General features: G+C 39.5%; 1 protein-coding gene across 7 annotated transcripts in view; it reads right to left on the reverse strand.

Moving 5' to 3' along the window:
• STXBP4 (syntaxin binding protein 4) overlaps positions 1 to 23,045 on the reverse strand; it is an 80,975-nt gene that overhangs the window by 12,384 nt on the left and 45,546 nt on the right. For 4 of the 7 annotated variants that reach the window (XM_032128722.1, XM_032128724.1, XM_032128723.1 and 1 more), the window contains 2 exons: positions 16,025 to 16,082; positions 158 to 3,067 (listed from right to left, as the gene is read on the reverse strand). In XM_032128722.1, coding sequence (XP_031984613.1) covers positions 2,956 to 3,067; positions 16,025 to 16,082 — 170 coding nt within the window. In that variant the 3' untranslated portion in view covers positions 158 to 2,955. Of the gene's footprint in view, positions 1 to 157; positions 3,068 to 15,048; positions 15,731 to 16,024; positions 16,083 to 23,045 lie in introns of those variants that run through there. The other 3 variants (XR_004243793.1, XM_032128726.1, XM_032128725.1) reach the window with 2 other exon arrangements.

Genomic DNA, 23,045 nt, shown 5'->3' on the forward strand with positions numbered 1-23,045 from the left:
TCCACAACCACAAATATTTTTCTTAAAGGATTTTCCTTTCCTTACCTCAGTGGCACCAGGCACCTCCTGAGTGTCAAAAATAAATGAACCAAACCATTTCTAAAGCAGCCTGTTACAAGAGGCATTTCAACAGACGGAGAATGTTATATGGGACAGATTCATTCCTACATAAAGGTTTAGCTTTATTAATTTAAAGGCTATAACATGCACTTTAGTATCTTTTCCACTTAATTTTTTAAATTCAGGAATAAAAATGAAAATTTTTTGTTTACAGCGTTGCATATGTTGACAACTGCTCTTTACAAATTCTGTTCCAAGTTATCCTAGAACCATTTTCTCAATATACACAGTTCAGATTAAGCAAAATAATATTCACAAAACTATTTCACCGAAAGGAAGAGACAAGGGGAGATCAAGAGAAATAACCTAGGAAACAAGTATGCCAGTGTACAAAAATAGATTGGAACATTTGGAGGTTGTAGGTAAGAAAATGTATTCTCAACCCCAGAGAATGTGAACTGGTGGATTATCTGAGGAGGGAAATGCTCACCGGAGCAGCTGAAGAGATGCAGAGATCTATTTCTAACATCTTTAATTTCTAGGCAAGTTTATACGGGAGAGGGAGGAAGAGGCTCCAAGTTTGTGCCACTCTCATCTGTGGGAGGTGCCAGTGAGAGAACAGGCGGATTGTCCCCGTGCACAGCAGGCTGCGCGCCCGGCGCCGTCCCCAGCGCCCCAGGAAGGGCAGCATGTGCAGAGCTGTCTTCCTGCAGCTGATCCAACAGAAGGACAGCTTTGAACTGCTCTCCATGGAGCCCCTGCTCGTGCAGAGCCTGCCTGAGCCACAGTCCCCATCCTTAAATAGCTGCTCCCCTTTGGAGCACCCGGCTGGCTGACACAAAGCCACGAGCAGAACGCATTGAGGCTGCAAGAGGCAAGTGATGGCTCAAACATCTCCTGAACAGAACTGGGAAGCCGGAATCTATGTGCAGGCTGGATATCACTGAAGTATGAACAGAAAGTGCTGTCATAAAGCTTTCAAATGACTACTATGGCTACAGCAAATACCATAAAGAATTCAAAACATCACATATCCTCTGTGGGTCATGAGTCTGTGCCATTCTGAGAAAAGGGATTTAAATGAAAATGCTTCTGGAGCGTCCAAGCCTGAAACTGAAGCACCCGCTCTGTCCCTTTGGCCTGAGCTCTCCGGGAGCACAAAGGAGGCTGTGGAGCACGCAGGAGCCACTGGAGCAAATATGGCTAAACCATTCATGTATTATTGCTAGGAGAAGTTTTCTTAGAAATATAAGTTACTGTGGGTCTGCTGAGCAAGCTTTTTTCCCTAATCCACACCACCTGTGTAGATTCACAAATAATTTGGGTCTGACCTAGTTAAAAGTACAAAACAAATTTTTCCTATTTGCTTATTCAATGTACGCTGACTTCTGCTTCCTGCAAAGGCCTCTTTTGTGAGCTTCAGGAAGAACATTTGGTGATGTGCTCTCCAGCTCTCAGGCCAAGCGCAGTCAGAAGCCTGACTTGGATTTCAAAAAAAGGTGAATTATTTTGGTTCAAAAGGATCAACTGTTCCAGTGAGCCTGACCTGGCAGAACTCTGCACTGCTGAGGACAGAGAGCGTGGTTGAGGCACCAGAACTGCAAGTGAGTCTGGTTTTCATATTCATTCCTCAGGGGACAAGGATTCTTAACTCCAATGCTACACCTGCTGAAGACAGACCTTAAAAAATGTGATTGCAGCCTGTACCTTAAACTGCCACAATCCCCTTCTCCCTCCTGCACTGAAGCACAGAGATAGTTTCCCTTTGGCATACCCATTAGTGCTTCTGCAGGTTCAGGGCTGTCTCATTCATTAGTAACAGCCACCATTATACACACAACACACACAAAAAGAGCCTCCAGAAAAATGTAGCACAGAATCATACATTTGAGAAAGCTGAGATCAGACATTGTGCTGTGAATAATGAGATTTAAAATATCCTGTGCTATTGAGGTACACAGAAACCTGTTCAGTTTCTGTTCATTAACTTGCACTAGCACCCACCATCATTTTCTTTATCCTCTTTAAAACATCACCAATGTGTACAAAATGATTTTGCTCTACTTAAAAGACCAGTTCTGAGGAGGTGACTGATTTCTGCTGATCCTGGAGGTGGTTTCACAGGTTTCATTGTACTTGAAACTTCACAGCTTCCACTGAAGTATTTGATGTGTGTCTGTATCACTGTAGCCGAGTACAAAAGTAGAATAATTTTCATCTTGCCTCATATTGTTGTCAGAGTATGGTGTCCTCTATGAAAACTTTCTTTTTACTTGACAACTTATCAAAGACACATTTTTCTAAAGCTCAACAACCAATCTATAGAAGTATTTGTTTTAAAAGTCATCAGGGCTCCAATATTTGTAATAAATCCCTAAATTTCTAGTAGCAAAACTTATTTGCAGATTTCTCCCACAGAAATAAGAATTTTCAGTTAAGTCATCTACATTATTCTCACTAGCATTGGTTCAAATACCCCACCTCACTTTGCATCTCTCAGTCAACCATCAGCTGGAATCTATCACCAGTGGTCCCATCTTGAATCTCATGTTGCTCAAAGCTGTGAAAATTTCACCTGACCTGAAAAATTCAGCTTCAGGTCAGGGAAATTATGGGTCAAGGGGGTAATCATGAAAAGACTGGACTGGGCCCTAAGGTGAGACTGATCCCTGGCACACCAAACTGGGGCAGATTAAGGACTCCTGTGGCACCTGCATCCTTTGTAGCACCCATCAACAAACCCACCTCAAAAACAGCAGAACTTCCTTCAGCTTAAGGGGGAGAAATGTCACCAGGTACTACTACATCACACGAGAAAGTAGGTAGATTAAAACCTGTGCATCTTCTCACTAAGGGACTAAAAGCAGACAAACTACTCTCTGTCCACAGCTGTCCTCAGCTCTTGGGCCTGGGAAGGTCTCTGATCCCATCCTCCTCCTCCTCAGAGCAAAGCAAGCTCAGTGCGCTCGTGACGGGATGGATCCAGGACGTTGTCTGTGTCACGTGGCTAAAAACCAACAAGAAATGATATCAGCAACCCAAAAGAGGCTTACCCACCCCAAAACAAGGAATTCCAGGTGGATTCTGGAGTTGTAACAATCATTATGACACCTTCAAACACAGAATTGTCTTTTTCTTGCTAGCTGCGAGATTTTTAAAAACAAAATGTGGAGTCTTCAGACAGCCAGAACCTGGACTGGAGATTCCATTTCCCAATGCAATAAAGAAAATGCTTTTGTATGAGACTCCTGATACAGACTGGTGACATTTATTGTTAATTACTGGAGCTGTAGACAATTAACACAGCAGGGTATTAACATGGCCATCACACCAGTTCCAGCCTGAGGGAGGCAGGGTGGTCAAGAGGAAGTTGAGCAAATGTGGAATCACATCATAGAAACACACTCAGCTCTTTAGAATATGAACCCTGGAAGTGTCCAAGGCCAGGCTGGACAGGGCTTGGAGCAACCTGGAATAGTGGAAGGTGTCCCTGCCCATGGCAGAGGGTTGGAATGAGGGGGTATTTAAGGTCATTTCCACCCAAACCATTCTATGATTACTATTCTAGCATCATTAAGTAACTCCTCTTCTTGCAGAAAGAATGAATTAAAAAATGATGGTTTTTACATGTCTTCCAGCCCAAATTCTGGACGTGCTCCCACAGCCTTTACACGTGTAATAAAAGGGTATCAGTGCTGATTTTTAATGTTTAAACCTTACACTTGACATGCAGGCTAAGCTGCTTTATAGTTTCTGGAAAGCTTCTGTGTGAATGGAAAGAGCCCAAGCAGGGCTCAGTAAGGACAGACACACGGACAGGTTTGGTGTCTGTGGTGAGAACATGCACACCTTATGAGTGGTGTGTGCATGTGAGCCATACTGTGTGTGGGCAACACACTGCCTCTTCTCCCTTCTGGAATAATGTGTTCTTGGGAAAGGAAATAGCTTCTTTTCACTTGGAAAAAAAAAATCTTGCTAATAAATTCACAGCTTTTATAGTCAAGTCAGTGCAAAGATTAATTTTGTAATATAAGTTCACTACAAGAACAAGCTGAAAAATACTGTAGGTATAATAAATACCACGAAGGACACACAGCTCTTCTCACGTCCTAGCACAGTGTCCCTCATGCCCAGGTCTGTACTCAATTTCCAGGCGCATTGCTTTAATTAAATTTGAAGTGCCATCAAGGAACTACTCTGGATTTACCTTTTCAAGTGAGAACAGGTTTTGTCTTTCTCTCTGCAAGAATGGTCTCTTGAATAACTGATTATGGAAACAGATACATTGAAGTAGGAATTCGAGCCAATGTTCCACTACACGGAGTGATGGGTTTGGGATCACTCTTCCCATCAACATGATCATACTATTCACACCTTTCAGCTGAGTGCACTGAGCTCAGAATCAGTTGGGTGTGATGAGTATGATACTGTTCACCAAGGGCTAAATATGATCCTAATGTAAATCCCAGCTGGAGCTGCTCTGAATAGGTAACCTGTGAATTCAGGCATTACTTCAACTCAGGCAATGCCTGAGCAAGGACCACACAAGGAAAACAAAGTGTGGAATATAAAGGCCATACCCTCGGTTCTCACACATTAAAAAAATACCAAACCCCAAAGCTCCAGTTATGTGTAAAACCAATTCAAGAAGTGCTCTTTTGGTGAGAGCAGGACTGGATGGACTCCATTCCTTCTTTTGTTACAAAATGTGCATTACTGGGGTTGTAGGATCAGTTTCACAGAGTTAAAACAAAAGGATAAATGAAAAACATGTTCCTACAGAAAATACACTGCAGCAGACAATGACCACTCTCAAGGACAGTAATTGTTTCATTCTAAGAAAGCAAATGTACTATTTTTACTAGGAATAAGAGCAACTTAGCAAACATTTCCAATGTTTACCTTTAGAAAGTCAGGTGACACCCAACATGAAGAACATGAAAAGAGTTGTTTTACAATGTTTTATGAGAGACTTGTGAATAAAGTCTGTCTAACCAAGAACATTGTTCCCATTATTCCACAACACGGGGAAATGTATGCATCATATTTATATTATGAATATATTTACATTTGTAAATATACTCAGAAAAATATTTTGCTGCACATTTCTGCAATGTTTTCTATAACGTCAGGAAATGCCTTGTTTCCCAATTAAAATATTCAGTCAATAAGGCTTAGTACTGGAGATGTGCTCCAGATTGAAGTATCAGCATATGATTTATTGGTATAACAACATAGAACTATTTTCAATACCTGCAGAATTATGGGAGCTGAATAAACTGGATTCCATCCATTCCACCTCTGCCAATGCAAGATTTATTGCCTCCAGCACTATGTTTGTATTGCCTACTTTTATCAAACCATTTCTGAGCAATCCACTGCTGAATTTAAATAAGAACAAAATGATTTTTAAAGCTGTTTCTTTTTCCCATTTGTCTTCCTTGTGTAGCATGCCCTGACCTGCTGTGTACCTGAAGCCTTGGTTCCATTTTCTCCTGAGCATGCAGTATCAACCCTGTGAAGGGGGAGAAACTGCACAGGAGTAAAGGAAAGGCATCCACAGTTCTTTGATGTAAAAATTCCTTGCAAAGTGTTTCTTCCTCTTCAGATTTTTCTCCTACATACCCCAGGCAAATGACAGCATGCCCAACTTTCTGCTACTGCTGTAAGAACTTCAGTTTGCTCTCACACAAATTAAACGCACACAATTCTCCAGATCTTCAGCAGTGCAAAATTGTGGCACTGAAATCTGGGTTACGATTCCCTGTATTTGATTGCATAAGATTGTTTCATCACAGGTAAGAAAGAAAAGAACCAGTTTTCATTCATTTTCAAAACACCAGGGGCCAAGTTTTGCTCTGTTGTCAGTCTGCTGCTGCAAACACTTCTGATTTGAACCCAGCTCCTTTCAACTTGCTCTAGACTTTATCCCATGGGCGATTCTCTTACGACAGTTTGGTTTAAACCCTTTGCCAAAATCCTTCCTAGGAAAAGAGCTCTTATAAATAAACATTAAGTCCAGATACCATGTCTCACATTGTAGACAGACACACACAATACGCACAGATTATTTAAGTACAGAATAAATGTATAAACCCTGCTGCTATTTATTTTTAGCTCTCCAAAAGTGCTGTGACTAAAGAGCTTTGACATAATCAGTCCGAAGAGATAATCCCAGATTTAGTGGTTTGCAGAACATTCTTGTATACACCCTCTCTGATTTGTGTGTTAGGGCCAGCAATAAAAAGTGAGAGAGAGTCCAAATCTACCTCTAGGTTTTGCTTAATTGATGCAATTGGTTTGAATATTAAAGGAATATTTGGAAAGCCAGCATTACAAAGTTTAAATGTACAACATTTTCCATTTGCAAATGTTCCTGTTCAAAATTTAACATCTTCAGAGCAATTTAACATCTTCAGAGCAATTAGCAACATTTAAAGATTTTTAGGTTTTCAAACAAATCACTGCTATCGGAGGGCAGCCAAATTTATTGATAGAAAACAAACATTTGATCTGGAAATATGTCAGTAGATTAGTCTGTCTTAACATTAGCAAACTGCAGGACAAATTTCAGAGCTTGGGAAAACAAAACATGAGAACAAAGGGATGTTTTGGCAAAGAAATAGTAGTGGATTATTCAAATGCCATTATAATTACTCTCCTTATGGCTCTTCCTTCTTCACATGGAAAATTATTTCTTTTAAAACTACAACCGCAGACAATATTTTAAGAAAAGAGTAACTCAAAAATTCGGAGAAAGGCTAATGGAAAAAATATTTGCACCTTGTTTTTAGATTTTTAGCATCATCAAGACATTTTTTCACTTTAAATTGTGCTCTCCAGCCAGGGCCAAACTCTGGAGCCTAACAGGGAATTGTGAAATCTTGCAGACACCACAAGTGCTGTGGGTCTCGGTGCAGGATGTTCAGCTACAAACCTGACATACAGCATTCTTGGAAGTTGTTTTTTCCCCCCCCCTTTTGACATGAGATGACATTGACAACACCTGGCTCAATGTTTCAATTGCACCACTGTTCCTGAGCTTTAAAAGGAGCTGTCTTGTGCAAGACCCATTTGTTTGAGATCAGTTCAGGAGAGGAGATGCAGCCTTAAGCAATTAGTCAGTCAAACTCTCCTAATGAATAGGGACCGTTACTCATTAGGGGCCAAAAAAGATTTAGTTGTATCTGAACTTAAAAAGCCGAATTCTGGCCTCAGATGAGCCCTGTTCTTCTCTACCAAACTGAGCAGTATGGAAGACGAAAGTGAAACTCTGCTTGTGTAAAACAACACAAACCCCATGTCTTCCTCCTTAATGAGCATACCCCATAAACTAAATCCATGTAATCCATAGCAGTAATTTTGCTAAACTTTTAATCTTCTCTTCTTCTTCATTTCCCAATCTTCACCATCCCTTTAACATACAATAGTGCTCAGCTGAAGAATATTGATGCTTGATGAAGCTCTTCCTGATCTCTGCACAAAACCTCTGCAAAGCCCTGGTGGCCCCCAGTGCTGCTGAGAGCCTGAGCCAGGGGCACTGCACACCCTGTGGGCTTCACCCTTTGGTGTATTCACTGTTGCTATTGAAATAATCATTAAAAAATGCAGCAAATAGCACTGCTAGATGTAGATGCAACAGGTTTGAAGGGGACATGCTCTACACTACCCAGAAATATATTCCACATTGTGCTTTGGTAGTTTTTAGACTTACATGCATCTCCCAGAGGGAAGGTTTGGAGTTCCTGTGAAAGGAGTGTGTGCCATCTGCCAGAGGACTGGGAACATGAACTCCACATCCCTTCCTTACCCACTGGCATGCAGGCCCTGGGCACTGCTGGCTTGGAGGCTAATAAGGGCCAGAACTATAAGAAAATAAAGAACAATGCCCCTGAATGAAGATCCTGAAACTTAATCCTTCATGTAGAGACTCTGCTGTCCTCCCTGCTTGCTCTTGCACAGGCTGCGTGTCACTCTGTGCTGGACTCCACATGGCTTCTCAAGATTTGCTTGAATTACTGCCTTTGTCTTTCGTTTCCAGGCCTTTCTGTTCCTGTTCCCCTTGTGCTTGGGAGAGCTCTTTGCTTTGCAAGGATCCTTCTTCTCTTTCAAACCCACTGTCCCAAATTCCACACCTCAGAGAAGGTTCTCAGCTCTTATTCTCATGTGTCTCTAAAGCAACCCTCTTAAGCCATGATCAGAATTCCTTGGGCATGTTTGGAAATGTTGTATAATTAGAAAATACACAACCAAACATAGATCCTGCATACAAGCGGAGCAGTCCCAGCTTGCAGCAGCATCTTGAGGACCTTCACATCCTGGCAGGGAGAGAGAATCACCCTTCCCAATGAGAGCAGGTCGTAATGGAGCATCTACAGGAGTTCCAGGGAGCTGCTGCTCCTGAAGGCAGTTCATGGGATCATGGCAATAGCTGGCCTTTAGTTACCCTGACATGGCTGTGGAGTTTAGATAAATACATCACGATTTGGTAGGCAGGATGCTTAAAATGCTGGAAGTGGGCTAACTCTGTTGCCCTCAAATCTCTACTTGCTTCTAAATCACTCTATAATTCTATTAAATGTAATGTGGAGCTGCTGGTGCTGCACCTCACACATTTTGGGAATGCACTCCTAACTTGAACCATTTCTCAGCTTTCCAGAGCCAGTGCTTTTAATACTCTGCTGTTGTCCCTTATGAATCTAAACTTGGTATTCATTTTTTGTTTCTTCTTCTCTTAGAGCCAGCACACACCTGCAGAGCCAGCCAAGGTGTCTGCATTGGCTGGAAGCCCCTTTGGAAAGGACAGTGGTTGGAAAGCAGGTATTAAATGCTGTCAAGCACTGGAAAACTCTTGCTATTTCGAAGAGCAAATGCTGGGAGGATCTGTGAGGAATAACTTATTCTGAGCTGTAACTAAAGCATTTTCATTTAGCGGGTAAGCAATCAGAGCAAAATAAAACAACTGAGTTACATTGATGGAAGTATAATCTATCTCTCAATCAATCAATCCTGAGAGCATCTAGGGATGACAGTTTCCAGACACGAATCCTAAAGGCAGTTTGGGAAGGGTTTTTGCACTGCATTTATCAAGATCAGATTATTTGAACTGGAACATTCATTTTTTCTTTTTCCTTTTTTGTTAAAATTCATTTAAGCTGTACCCTCTTTCAAGACATTTCAAAAGACCATACAACCTCTAATAGTACCCCAGGAGATGCTGGGCAGGTCTTGGAAGATGTCAGTGACCTTAATTTTACTGGCTGTAATAAAATCAAGAGCACTTGTCACCTCATGGAGCTGTGTCCTCAGGCAACATAAATGTTTATTGTATTTCCCTCCCGGATTGCAGATTTTGCTTGAGTATTAATTAAAGATTGAGGGATATAAAGTGAAACCCCAGAAGACAGTCTTGCTATTTACTCCTTGATTAAACCAATTAAACCCTTGTCTACTCAGAAAAATCTATGAGCCATTTCAGCGGGCAGCAATCACTAGGAAGAAGATTTATCCAGCCAAATAGTGTGTGCTGCATCATTAAAAATTGTCAACAATAAACAAATGGCCTGAACTAAAATAAAATCAGTACAAAAGTATCTGAGCCAAGGCTGAATCAGAACTAAGGTCTGAGTGACAGCACAGGCACTTCTCAGCTTGAAAGTGCTACCTGAAATCCGTTTCCCCAGTACCAGCCAAGTGCTGTTCCTCTGGAAGTGCTGGTTTAATGTGTGCAGTTACTCACAGTGCTGTCTCTAAGTGAGCTGCATAAAAATTCTGGTGCTGTGTATTCGCAAATGCATCAGAGCATGTTGAAGGCTACTGTTTAAACTCCTTGTGTACTAAACTGACATGAACCTGGAGCAGTGATTTTGCTCCAGATGAAGCACATCCCAAAAAACCTTGCTGTGTGCTTTGATCTGCTTCCGATGGCCCTCCCAAAACCCAGGGAGCAAAATAATTTCACTTTCTTGTGTTTTCTCACAGAAGAAATTTTAACAGATGCCTTCTGTGACAGGCCAGAAGCTGGACAGAGTGTGCAGTATCTGCGGAAGCCGAAAGAATGTTTCTCCATTTTGGTTCTTGATATTAGAAAACAAACAACCTCTCAGGAAAAAAAAGATTGCCCAACCAAAAGCAGCTTAAGGTCTTAACATTCTTGTATTACAAGCTCATGTTATCATAAAATCCAATGCCAAGTTTCCTAGCTCTGCATCTGAGATTATTTTCCTTATAGTCATGGAAAATGATTTCAGTGAGAATCAGAGAAACTGAATTCCAAAAATCCAAGCGAAACATGTCAGGACTACTCAAATTCACGTGGTTACATCTGAGGTGTGTGAACTGATGCCAAGCTGATGGATGGAGACAAATTTGGATCCCTGTACATTGAACAGCAGTAATAGCAGGTAGCACTTGGTTAGTGCTCAGCCAGTTCTGTTTAATATTTGCCACTACTTGTAACTATATAACTATTCTTTATTTTCATTCAGGAGAATTTGAGGATGACAGGTAAAAGGAAACATTTTCAAAAACAACCTCCTTTTTTTTTTGTGAAATGTAAAATAGGAAAGGTCCAAATTTTAAGAGACGTAAAGTAACTGCAGCTTTCTTTGAACTCAGTGGAACCAGCACTGCATGCCTCAAATTATCCATTCCTACCCACAAAACTTCAGAGTTAAGATGGGGACACCTACAGTGATGATTTGATAACTGCTAATTTTGGTGCAAGTAACTTGCCTACTGCTTTACAGGGAGCTGGGTGCAGAGCTGGCACTGGATTCAGTCCAGGGGAATTTCAATTCCATGTTGAAATCAGTATGGCAGATCACGGGTTTTCTTAGTCTGCTGCTCTGAACTGACTGAAAATTAAGTGGAACATACACAAGTTTATTTCTACATCAGGTCTGCTGTGATTTGAACTTCACTGAAGTCTCCTAGCAAGGGCAACTCCAACCCATGCTGAGATAACCTGCAGGTAACCAGGATATTGTAATATTACCAGAGTATTCAGGAATGAGCTGAACACACCTCAGTGTGCTGGGGTTTGGATCCTTCATTTATAGAGCAGTAGAAATGTGCAGAGAACATTTATAAAAGGAATAAATTTGTATTTTCAAGTTACCATGCAGTTAAGTAAAATCAACTGTGATTTGTTTTCCTTTTACAATGATACCTTTAACTGTAGTGCTGTAAAACATCCATGTTTATACTACAGAAGTTCTTCATCTATCACACATGCTCTGCTATTCTTAGCTCAGCTAAAATGATACACAGTTTCTATGAATGCCCAGTTTTCATCAAAATGAATGGTGTCTCTTTCCCAAGCAAGACCAAACAAAATACAATTTTATAGAATATCTAAGTACGATGTGTCTGCTTTCCAAGTAGAAACCTGATTTCTTAGGCATGATTTAAAAATCCACTAGAACACATCATGTGTGGTTTTTATTAATCTGTATTTTATAAGTATTGACTTTAGGCTTCTACTTAACCTGGAGCAAATTCTCCACCTTCCAATGGAGGCACCTGAAGTACACATGGCCTCCATGGGAAACTTCTGATTTTTAGATAAATTGCTGAAAGAGAATCCTAAATGAAACATTACTGTTTCCCCTTTGTTGTAAGATAGAAAACATCACAGGCCCTAGTACATCTAAGGGAAAAGATCCCAAAAGTTCTAAAATATTTGAGAACTTCTACTTGTCTTTAACGAAAATTTAAAGTAAGTGTTCTTGAGGAAAATAGTTGTTAGTGTGGAATATTTGGAATCTAGTTCTATTAAAATGCTAGAAAAACAGTGTTTACAGGGGTAAAATTCACAGCTGGTCCTTACAAACCACATACATATGCAAGGAGTGGGTGGGAGTGGGAGGGAGCATAGCAAGGCCCTACCTAATTTTAGGCACCAGCCTCATGATACAGAGCTGCCATATGTTAAAGGTGAACATAGTGGGAGGATGAAAGAGATTAACTAGAATGGGTTTTCTAGGGAAAAATTAGTGTGTCCCAGCTCTGGGGTTTTATGCTGTTCCTGTGTGATTCTAAACTAGCATGATATAACCATTAATTAGCAGATATGGCCCTCCCTGGGAGGGCAGTTCTGCACAGAATCTTTCTCCTATTTGAAAGTTAAACCCAAAGATTCCTAATTCACAAAATAAATTCAGTGATAGAATGGACACTGTTTGCACTGCTGGATTTTAGTGCTAGAGCATGCAGCAAAAGTGAGATTTTGTTCTAGTGGTGGTTGGTTACAACACTTTGTTAACTCATTTAATGCCTGAACTAAGCCTGGGCAAAACCAGCCACATGAAAACTTTGAAAGTGAACAAGATGGCCTATCCCTTATTTACAAAACTTTTCCCATCCTAATGCCTCCCAGCTGACTGTAAGTGCTCTCACACTCGTCTGGGTGTAGGTGATACTTTATGAGGGCTCATTAGCCCCTTTGTGTTTCTGGGACTTACAGATGAAATGCCTGCTTGGGACAGGAATTTCTATTAGAAAATCAGTAATTTAAAAATGCCTTAATCAACCATAAGTAAAATTAATTAATGGACCTTTTTACCTTATTATGTGGGGTCTCTTCAATGCACTGATCTTCCAAGTTCAAGACAGAGAATGGAAAAATGGGGGAGGATCCAGAGGAGGGTCACCAAGATGATGAGAGGGTTGGAGAACTTGGCACATGAAGAAATGTTGAAGGAATTGGGTTTGTTCAGCCCACTCTTCTCACAAAGATGTTGGTCAGAGACAAGAAGCAATGGGCATAAGTTGCTTCAGGGGAAATTTTGACTAGACTAACAAAATATTCTTCACTGTGAGAACAACTAAACATTAGAACGGGATACCCAGCCAGTATAAAAAGGATTGAAATTCCAAATGTAAATTGGTGAGGACACAGGCACCAGTGCTTTGTTTCTCTTGATGGGGCATGAATCTGGTGCCATGTATGAATGGTGGTATTGCTACATAAAAATACAACAGTGCTTGTCCTCTCTGTTGAGGTATACCAAGTTATCTTAAAACATATCCAGGCCCAAATTCCACCTTTACTGCCCAGCAGGAGAGAAGTTACATTTGCAAGGAAGCTGATCCCTATCTACTGTTGTAATTTTTGTCCTTCTCATAACTGTTAATTTATTTTATTTTAGTAAGACACTTGAACTTGCTTTTTTCCAGTGCACACTGAGCTGTAACTCAGAGAGTCTTCCATTACACTTTGCTATTCCATGGTAAACCTGTACAAATGAGCTTAATGGCCAGCCCAGAATCAGGTCAGTTTTAGCAGTCTAAAGGGTGGTTTCTCACACTTGCAGCACTGAGCAGTCCTGACAACCTGATAGACTGAAAATAATTTACTGAGGCTGAAATGATTTGCTGGATAAAGTGACAATTTCAAAAGTTGTCCTAAGGTCAGGATTCATGGACAAGATGCAGCTTTCCCTGGTAGGTACAGGGAGCTTCTCAACCCTATGTAAATGTTTTATTCATGTCACTTATTCATGTAAGTGGGTTTCACTTTAGTGTGTAACACAAGCCAGCTGGTTTGCTTCTTTTAAACTCTGATTTCTCATGCACCTCATATTGCTACACCCCTTCAGAGATATTTATGGAAATTTCACAGCAAGCTGTCTCAAGCTTACGTGCTATTAAGATTCCATTCTGGGGTGTTTACTGCATTAGATTTATAATGTATAGATTTATGGACTCAGCTACCTGATGGCCCAATAAAGCATGTTGGAACTGAAGGCAACTGCTAATTAAAATAATATTTGATTGTCCTTAGCATATTGTAAAGCTGCTGTGGATTTAAACAAAGCCATTGCAGCTTCTATACATCCTCAGTGCACAGTAAGAAAAATGGCAATTCACATATAAGACCAGTTCAATTGTGGCCTCACTTTCAGAATTCTAACATGTTTTCCTATTTGTACACAGGGAAGTGGGCTAGTGTTGAAATACTCTTAAGCCCCTCATGGCTTTGACTGGACTAAAAATGATTGAAAGGATTCTAAAATAGAATTAAAGGATTGACATTCACAGCCAAAGAGAACAAGGTGACAGCATTAGTACCAGAGCTGTGAAGTATCAACTATTCTGATAATTCCCATTTAAACAATTAAGATTAAATCCTACTGGAAAGGATCAGCTGATAAAATGGTCCCTCAACTGAGTTCCTCCTAGAAAAAGGATGTTTTCAAAGTTGATTTTCACCCTGAAATCTCCACCATTTGATGTTAGAAACAAGGGTCTGTGCAAGCCCTGCTCCTTGCTCCAAACAGTTAACTTCGACAGCTGACTTCATACACATTAAACAGTGTAGTAAGAGGTATGAATTGCCAGGCATGCAAACAGCCTGGCTTACACTCTGCAAAGGCATTTGGAAACAGTGATGAAAGCAAAATAAGGAAATCGTTAAAAATAATATTAATTACAGTGATGTGTTATTGAAATGCTCAGTTAACTCCATTCTAATGAGCTGCATTAAGAGCTCTAACACCACTTCAGTGTGGTGATTCCACTCAAAAGAAGTTTTTAGCCAGTGGTCATAAAGGGTGACTTCACACCCTTCTCTGCAATTAAATGGATAAATTTTCCTTGCCTTCCTTCCTCACAAAGACTGACAGGCAGAACTTTTTAGGACAGATTACAGAAGGTAACAGCAATGGAAAACCTGGGCACTGTCACCAGGAGCAAATGAAGAGAGTCACTAAGTCAGATCTGCAAAAATTCCTGAAAAAGCTTTTTCATGTGAACTTGTGAGTTTCAGCAAGTGGGGACAAGATGCAAAACATCTGATGCTTTCTGCAAATTAGACTTGCACCACCTAGAGTAGCTGAGATTCTGCTGTTGCTAATAAGCATCTGCTTGTCACATCTGCAATGGTTCAGCATCCAAGTGCAGAGCTCAGAAAGAAATGTCTGCACATATCCAGCAAATCCAGCTTTCTGCTGAGTCATTGAGATACTTATCTGTACGAGAAACACAGGAACAAACCCCCCAAAAAAACCCAGAACAGATGCTTCAAGAATGTGTCATTTCTTCTATTCTGATTCTAAATTTTATTTGCTATTTTTGATAATACTATCTTCAAGCTTAGTTTCCAGTTACACAGGTACAAACCCAGAGTATTACCCAGAAAAGAGTCCAGCATCCACCTTAACTTCCCAACTGTTCTATCATGTCTCCCTGTATGAACAGACAGAGCCCAAGGGAACAGTGCTCTATTTTAATAGTTGCTCTTGTATTTATTTCCATGACTATGAAATTGGCTTTTAATTCACTTTCATTTCCTAAGCTATTTTTCGACAATTTTTTTGGGTATAAATCTCATGTAGTAACCTACATATGCCTGAAAATAAAAGGCACCCTTTGATTAGAGCTGGAATGCAGGATCATATACAGAGTGTTTGGAAACCTCTGCAGAAAAAGCCATGTCTGCTTTAATACATCTCGTTCGAGGCAGCACGGGGTGAAGCAAGGACAACTGAGCACTGTGCTTGAAAAAAAGGAAAAAAACCTCTACTTTTCTTGGCCAGTAAATGCATCAACTTCAGTGTTATTTACATGACTTTTGGAAGAGTTCGGGATAAAAGTAATTTATTTGCTGCCCTTCCTCTGTTTAAGGAGACTGCAGAAATCCACCTGCAAAACCCTGTGTTTCTGGCACCTATAAGAATTAAACAACGTGAAAATTTCAGTAACTAGAATAACTTGCTATTAACTAGATCACGATATATATGGAATGGAGGTGAATTATATTTTTTGCCACTTCTTTCAATCTTTTAGAGGAATAACAAAAAAACCCCATATTATATAAATTAATCTTCACTATATTCTAGAAAAAACAACAGCATACAGTACAATGTGCAATAAATTTTTCCATTAATTTTAGGACTGAAAATGTGTTTATTTTGACGTGCTTCTATTTCAACTTTGACCCGTTTACCCCAGAACTACTCACTTGATAAAATATTTGATTCCATCAGCTGTGTAAGCTTCTTCCCATCCATAAGGCAGACCTAAGAGGAGATAAAGACATAAGAAGTCTCTTGAAGCTCAAGTGACACAGAGAACATAGTTTTGAGGCAGTGTAAGTTACAATGCTGTAATTTCAAACAATATCATAGAAAGATTATAAACCAATTCCTACTTTTGTAATATGTAATAATATAAACAATACAATTTAACAAATACATGCTGTGCTACGAAGCTACTAGCTTTGATGATTTGATGATACATTTATTACTAGATAATACTTTTTGATAAGTATCATTTGATGACATTTCTATTACTAGAATGATGAATAATACTTTTAGTAGGGCACTACCCTATATTCCTTTAAAAATTAAGTTTTCCAAACAAATCTTTACCTTTTAAATAACTATTTGCTCAAAACTAACTCTTTGTAGGGTTTGAAAAGTGCTGGAGAAAAAAAGCATCAGTCACTGTGTAAAAATGCTCCCACTTTTGTGATACTGTACTGTAAGGTATATAATGGCAAGTGCAAGGTCCTAAAAAACTGGCTTATATATACATATAAAATATATATAAAATTTATATATATATAAATATATATGAAATTTAAATATTCAAGAAAAATTGTTCTTGAAGTGTTTTGCCTGAAACTCATCTCAAAATGTTAGTGTCTTAGGAGTTAAACTATTTTTGTTCAAGTCCCAGTGTATCTCAAAGACCAGCTCATTAGAACCATCTGTGAGCCTGCTTTAGATTTAAAACTTTTATTTGGAAAATGTGCTGGACTGCACGCACCATCTGAGCTTTGAAAGCTGCCTCCTCCCCAGGACTGCCTAAGTGCACATGTTTATTTTTTAAATGTCTTCTTTAAAAGGCTGGTTTTCTTCTGTTGTCACACCTTTGTCTCTAGTGTGGTTCTTCTCTTAGAAGTCTGGGGAGGGATAACTTCAGTTCTCCAGTAGAAACAGAGTTCATTACAGCTACTGAATCAGGACGGGGCACAGTGGAACTGGTACAAACCTTCTCAGAAGGAATTAAACCTGTAGGCACCAAGTGAGGAGCCAAAGTAACCAAAACTCCAGAACTCAGGAAGAGAACTTGAGAATTCAGAACTAGAACAGCACCGTGATCAGTCAGTACAGCTTGAAAAAGAAAAAACCCACTGGATTGTTTTTTTTTTTTTTTTCCTATCACTTTTACCCCCATTAGTCACTTATCTCAGGCTTCTTCCCATTTTCAGTTTAGAACAGACCTTTACAATCTGTTCCTCCAAACATGACGCCCACTACCTTTCAAAGAGAATAATTCACAGCTACTTCCCTTTAAACACAAGGTAGATGCTGCGTAGAAGTTCTCAGGCTCTGACTCCATTATGAAGGGAGGAAGAAAAGGATGTTTTAAGTTATAAATATGCTAGACATGCTCAGTGGTTCTTCCTTCCTCTCCCATGAAAGACGGGACCTTTATTCAAGCATGGATATTTTCTGACTATTTAAATGGCAATGGGATTCATCCCTCAATTGCTTCCATCTGCCCTGGCCTTTCCTTCTTCCTGCATGAAACATGCATGTCCCAATAAATGACAACAAATTTGCTCAATTATGAGTAAAAGCCCAGCATCTGCTCTGTGCTCACATGGATCCCCTACATCACCTGTTTCATTTATCAGTCATAATTACACTTTTTTCACTGGTGATTTGATTAAAATTATGGCTTTTTTTCTCTTCTAAATGAAGAACCCTATGTAGGTAGCAATAACTGATGCTCTGTATTCTTCCCTTACACACTGAAGACTGCTTTTCAAAAACACTGAATACATTTGCCTAGAAATGAAACTGGAGATATCTCCAGAGCTTTATTCGCCTTTTTGACTTTGTGTGTGTTAGATTGTATATCCTATCCATTCTTTATATGCTTCCACGTTCCACCTACATCTGTAGGTTTTTTAATGCTTTTATTTTCCACATTTTTTACTTGCTCTCCACTAGTTTTTCAGTGCTGTTCCCTTTATTACTTTCCTTCCCTTTCAGATTTGTACTTCTGTTTCATGTATTTCCCCTGGTAGCCAGGACGCTCTCATGTTTTGCATCGTATTTCCCCAGACATCATCTTCACTTCCTCCAAGCTTGCTATCTCCATGAATCATTCATAAGTTGATCTACTTCCTCCTGCTCTATTTTCTCACACCCTCCAGGGTCAAATTTGTTGTCTGTCTCAGGACTTGCTTTGAAAGGCTGCTAAGCTCTCACCTGGAGTAAACGGGAGGTAAAGGAGCTGAAAAAGTCAGAAAAACAGTCTGAAATATACAGGATTTAACCTACATAAACTCCAGCAATCTCAGATTTCCTGCATATTTATAATTTCTCGTGTGAACTGCTACAGTCTATTTGATGAATCTTCATAAATAATATATTTGCCTGCAGCTGTCTGCATAGATCATCTTAAGAAATTACAGATTTAAAGTATTTAAAAACTAGTTCATTTCAGCAGAAAATACAGGGCTTCTTGCTATTCAAATACTTGTGACTATTTACCTTCTGCAAGGTGAAGAAAAGGTAAAACTGCAAAAGCAATTGTGCATGCAACGGGAAGAGCGGTCTCCTGAGAGAGAGCACTTCAGTCAAAATACACAATAACCTACCAGCATTTTGTTCTGAGTATATGCATTTAATTAGGGTTAATGCCAAAGAAATGTCTGTAATTCTCTGTGAAAAACAACCAAGGAAGCGGCTGCTGTTGTTTGCACCCCAGGACTACAGCTGGTCAGGGTCCCTGGGGACTGCTCCTCCTTCCCCGAGATGCCTGCTGGGATAACCACTGCTCTGAACTTATCCAAAGCTGAGAGGAAATGAAGCCCTTGGGCAAACAGAACTTTCCTGATACCTGATAAATGTGGAGCTCATCGATCTTTATCACCTCCTTGGCTTAACGGGACAAAAACTGCACCAGCACTGACACTGCGGGTCCCAGAAAAAAGGAGATGAGCATCAGCCCGAATTATAAACCCGTAGGAAGTGACAGACATGGAAGACTTTGCCTGCAGTTCCCAAGAGAGAATGTGTGTGCTCTCCCCTCAGTAACGCTGCACATGGCATAATCCCTCTAAAGGAAAAAGGGGGAAATACATGTATTATGGGAAAAGCCTCATTTGGGGCAGTTATTAAACCTAGACACTGCAGTAATGTTGTTGGGTGATTTTTTTTCCCTCTAAATAATCTAGTTAAAAATCATTAAAGCAAAAGATATGTGGAGATCAGCAGATGAAAGTAAAACAGATACCACAGCAAAATATTCAGTTGACTCAAAACTGCAGTCCTGACTGACATCAAAATACTGCAATCCAAAAATGCTCTATTTTGCTTATTTTTTGACAAAATTACTTAAAGGAAATGAGAGATTTAGAGCCTACAGAATTGCTCAAACAAATGCACCGTGCACTAGGATTCTATCTAGATTTGCCCTATTTAGATGCTGCAAGATAAGTATGTCCTTAAGTGTTTTATTTTGGCCTTGAGGCCACAGTTTAAAACCCTCCTTCCATTATAAGCAGGCACCAAACATCTCTGATGAATCTGGAAGAAGTGCTTAGGGACAATTGCCTACCAGAGGTGCCAATTTCACCCAAAGCACTCTTCTGTGAAACAGAAACTACTTTCCTGCATTTTTCACATCTCTGTTACCCGTCATTAAAACGGTCTATGACTGCAATACCCTTCCTGTTATGGGTGAACAGTCTGTATCTGGAATTAATATCCAGTTTAAGGGATGTAGTATCTATCTGGAATGCTAAAGACACATTATTGACATATTCTGTTTCACAATGAACCATTCCTTGACCAACAACAGAAACAAGGATATCTTTTTTACATACTTGAGTATGGGCCAGCTCGTACCGTTTATCTCCTGATAATTTATTTGTATTTAGTATCAGAGTCTCAAAAATGATGAAATTTTTTTAGAAACAGGAATTACATGCTAAAAGGGTTTCTGATGCAGAAGATTTGCTATAGGACATTAAAACCAGCTTTCTCTGTCAGTTGATAAATGTGGTTCTGAATTCTGATCTCTTTTCAACAGCCATCGATTTCAGCTCTTATCAACATTTAAACCTTCTTCATGTGGCTTCAACAATAAAGGAAAAGGTGTTACTTAAGATCCCAGATGCCTTTGGCTCTTCTCTTCTGAGCCACTATTTCTGAGCTATTGAGCAAAGAGGATGGAAAGCTGAAGGTCTGATTTGCTGGTTCTAAGTTGCCTGGTTTTGGACTCCTGAGTGCTACTGGAATATAGGAATATCCCAGAGATGACACCAGAGGTATCATGTTGTGAGACCAGCAGAGGAACCCCTCTGTGACTTATGTAATTTGACACAGCTGAAGCAAAAATCTGTGGAGAAATATCCACCCTTGTTTGTCCAGAGTGTTCAGTGGGGTGCAGGCACAAAATGGCCTTTTATTTTTTGATGCTATCAATAATACAAGCTGTATTTTGCCATTTTTGAATTAAATTATAAACACCCAGGTTCAGAAAAACAGCTTTCAGAAGTGAATATGCACTTCTGGCATTTGCTTGTGTGTCACTTTAGATCATTTCAAGTGCTCTTCCCAAAACCAAATATGTTTCCTTTCATAAATAATACTCTGCTGAGGGGACATTCCATTCCTTTATTCACATATCCAATTCCATTTTAAAGAAATTGTTCTTTTGTTGTTGGTCACTTAATAAAACAAAGAGGGACTCAGCAGTCTTCAAGTGGAGACATCTGGCAAAAAGTATCAACTGAAACTTCTGCTGATTTAAGAGTATGGTTGGCAGAGTGGCTTGTCTCCCTTCAGTCTGTTCCTAGAAACAAGGCTTCAGGAACAGTATTTGTCTTACTTTGGACATTCAGGGCATGGTGAAAGATGAGCTTGTGTTTTCCCACTGCCTATTAATCATAACATATTGACCCATCTATGTTGGCAAACTCATTAATCTTGGATTAAAACAATTACAATTTACAATTTAGAAGGAGTTATTAAATAGTTTGTGTTTCATGCTGAAGGATTATATGAACAACTTTTAGATCTTTTTGCTAATTCTCAAATTACAAATTGCTATAAGTATCTTTCTTCTATTCTAATACTTGTCTGTGAAAAGCTTAGTACAGTTAATTAGAAATAGTTTGAATACAAGAGCAATTGCAATTTATGAACAATGACCAGTCAACTGGCTAAAATTTAAGGAAATAAGAATGACCTCAAACAGCATGTGGTCAGACATTAGTACAGTCATTTTCCTCTCCTACCTAAGAAGGAAGGAAATCCAAAGTTAGAACCAACTCTGCTCAGTGTGAAGATCTTCAGAAATGAGTGAGAGCTACAGTCACCTGAGCTAAGAGGTTCCTGCTATATGTCTTTAAGAAGGATAAAGGATTACCTTTAAAATGGTACCTTTTCAGAAGGTGAATACTGGAAATAACAGAAAATAAACCTCCAAACTACATATTTTTCAGATAAAGACTAATTATCTACTTTCCCATAACTCTTAGGTGCTGTAGGTTCCAAGCAATTTGGACTGTTAACAAGATGAGAAGCAAACAGAGGAAGTGATACTCATTTTAATCTGTGCAGAAGCTTAGTAGTAGTCAAAATAATATAAAATAATCACCTCTCAGAAAAAAAGTAATTCATTAGCAACTTGGATCAAAAAAACCAAGTTTATTTCAACATGCTTCGAATAAATTGGCTTCCAAAGTCTTTCCACATCACACATTTGATAGATGTTCAACAACAGATTTTGAGGAGGCCAAGATACCATGAGGCTGCTTGTCTCTCAATATTATCACATTTCAGTCATGGGTGCAATACATTTGTTTAGGTATTAGTTCAGGAGAGCATAAACCCTCAAAGGTGAGGGATAGTGAAAGCTGGGAGGGGTTTCAGACCAGCTCCTTCTGACCAAACACTGGATTTTGCATAATCTACTGTCTCTTATTCTTTCCTTTTAAAAATGCATTTAACATATGATTATCTGACACTGATTTTTGCATTTTTCACCTACACTGCTTCTAAAATGCTATTGGCTGCCCAGTGAAAATACAAAAGAATGCAGTGACCAATCCCTCCAAATTATTTGGCTTATTGTGGTCAAGAATCTGTCGATAAGGTGGAGGCGATACAGAAAAACCAGAAACATGACGAATGCAGAAATCCACCTCTTTCACAGAAAAGGCTAGAAAGAAAAAGAAATCATACCAGTGTTCCTTATCCTCCAATGGCTCCCATCTGTTTAGTTTGCCAAGTTAAAGATGTTTTGTTTTATTTTAGTGTTGAAGGCTGCAATAGCTGAGTCTCAATTGGTGACACAGCGAGAGAAATGCAGTGCCCGAGGATCGCAGGGCTGGTAGTGCTCCCTGCTAAGGTTGAAAAACAGTAAAAGCGTGTTTGTTCCCCATTACATTTTTCTCACCCCCTTCCCGTTTTTTAAAAAAAAAAATATTCCTTTCTATGCATTAATTGCAGGCTTTTTTTTGCAATTTCCCACTATTGACTGTTAACATGATGCTGTCCTTGGGATGAGTCAAGAACACATTATTGCTTCCACTGCTGACTGAACACACTACAAGTTACGAATTAATTTTTGAGGAATATTTGCATAAATTAAATTAAAAATTAGTTTTGTTTATACCTATGAATCTCGAAGCGCTGAAGAGAAGACAGGAAACACATTATTAATTCTTAAATTAGAGAAACAGTCCATCACTGGGGAATTTTACACCAATGCCATGTAGGCTAACAGAAGTTAAATTCATGGAAGTAAGTACTGTCTGGAGGACATTCTTGTTCTGAATTGGTACAAGCCACTTTCAGCTGATTAAAAAGAACCTGGAATAACCCATTCTTATTACAGAAGTTCAAGGCTCTGCACACAAGGCATTCACCACCAGGACCAGGTAATTAGGAATAGCCTGGAATAACTCACTGCATGGCCCAAGAACCCATTTCTTTTTACCCAGTTTCCCTCCT

Source organism: Corvus moneduloides, chromosome 19, assembly GCF_009650955.1.
Source record: "Corvus moneduloides isolate bCorMon1 chromosome 19, bCorMon1.pri, whole genome shotgun sequence".
NCBI lineage: Eukaryota > Metazoa > Chordata > Aves > Passeriformes > Corvidae > Corvus > Corvus moneduloides.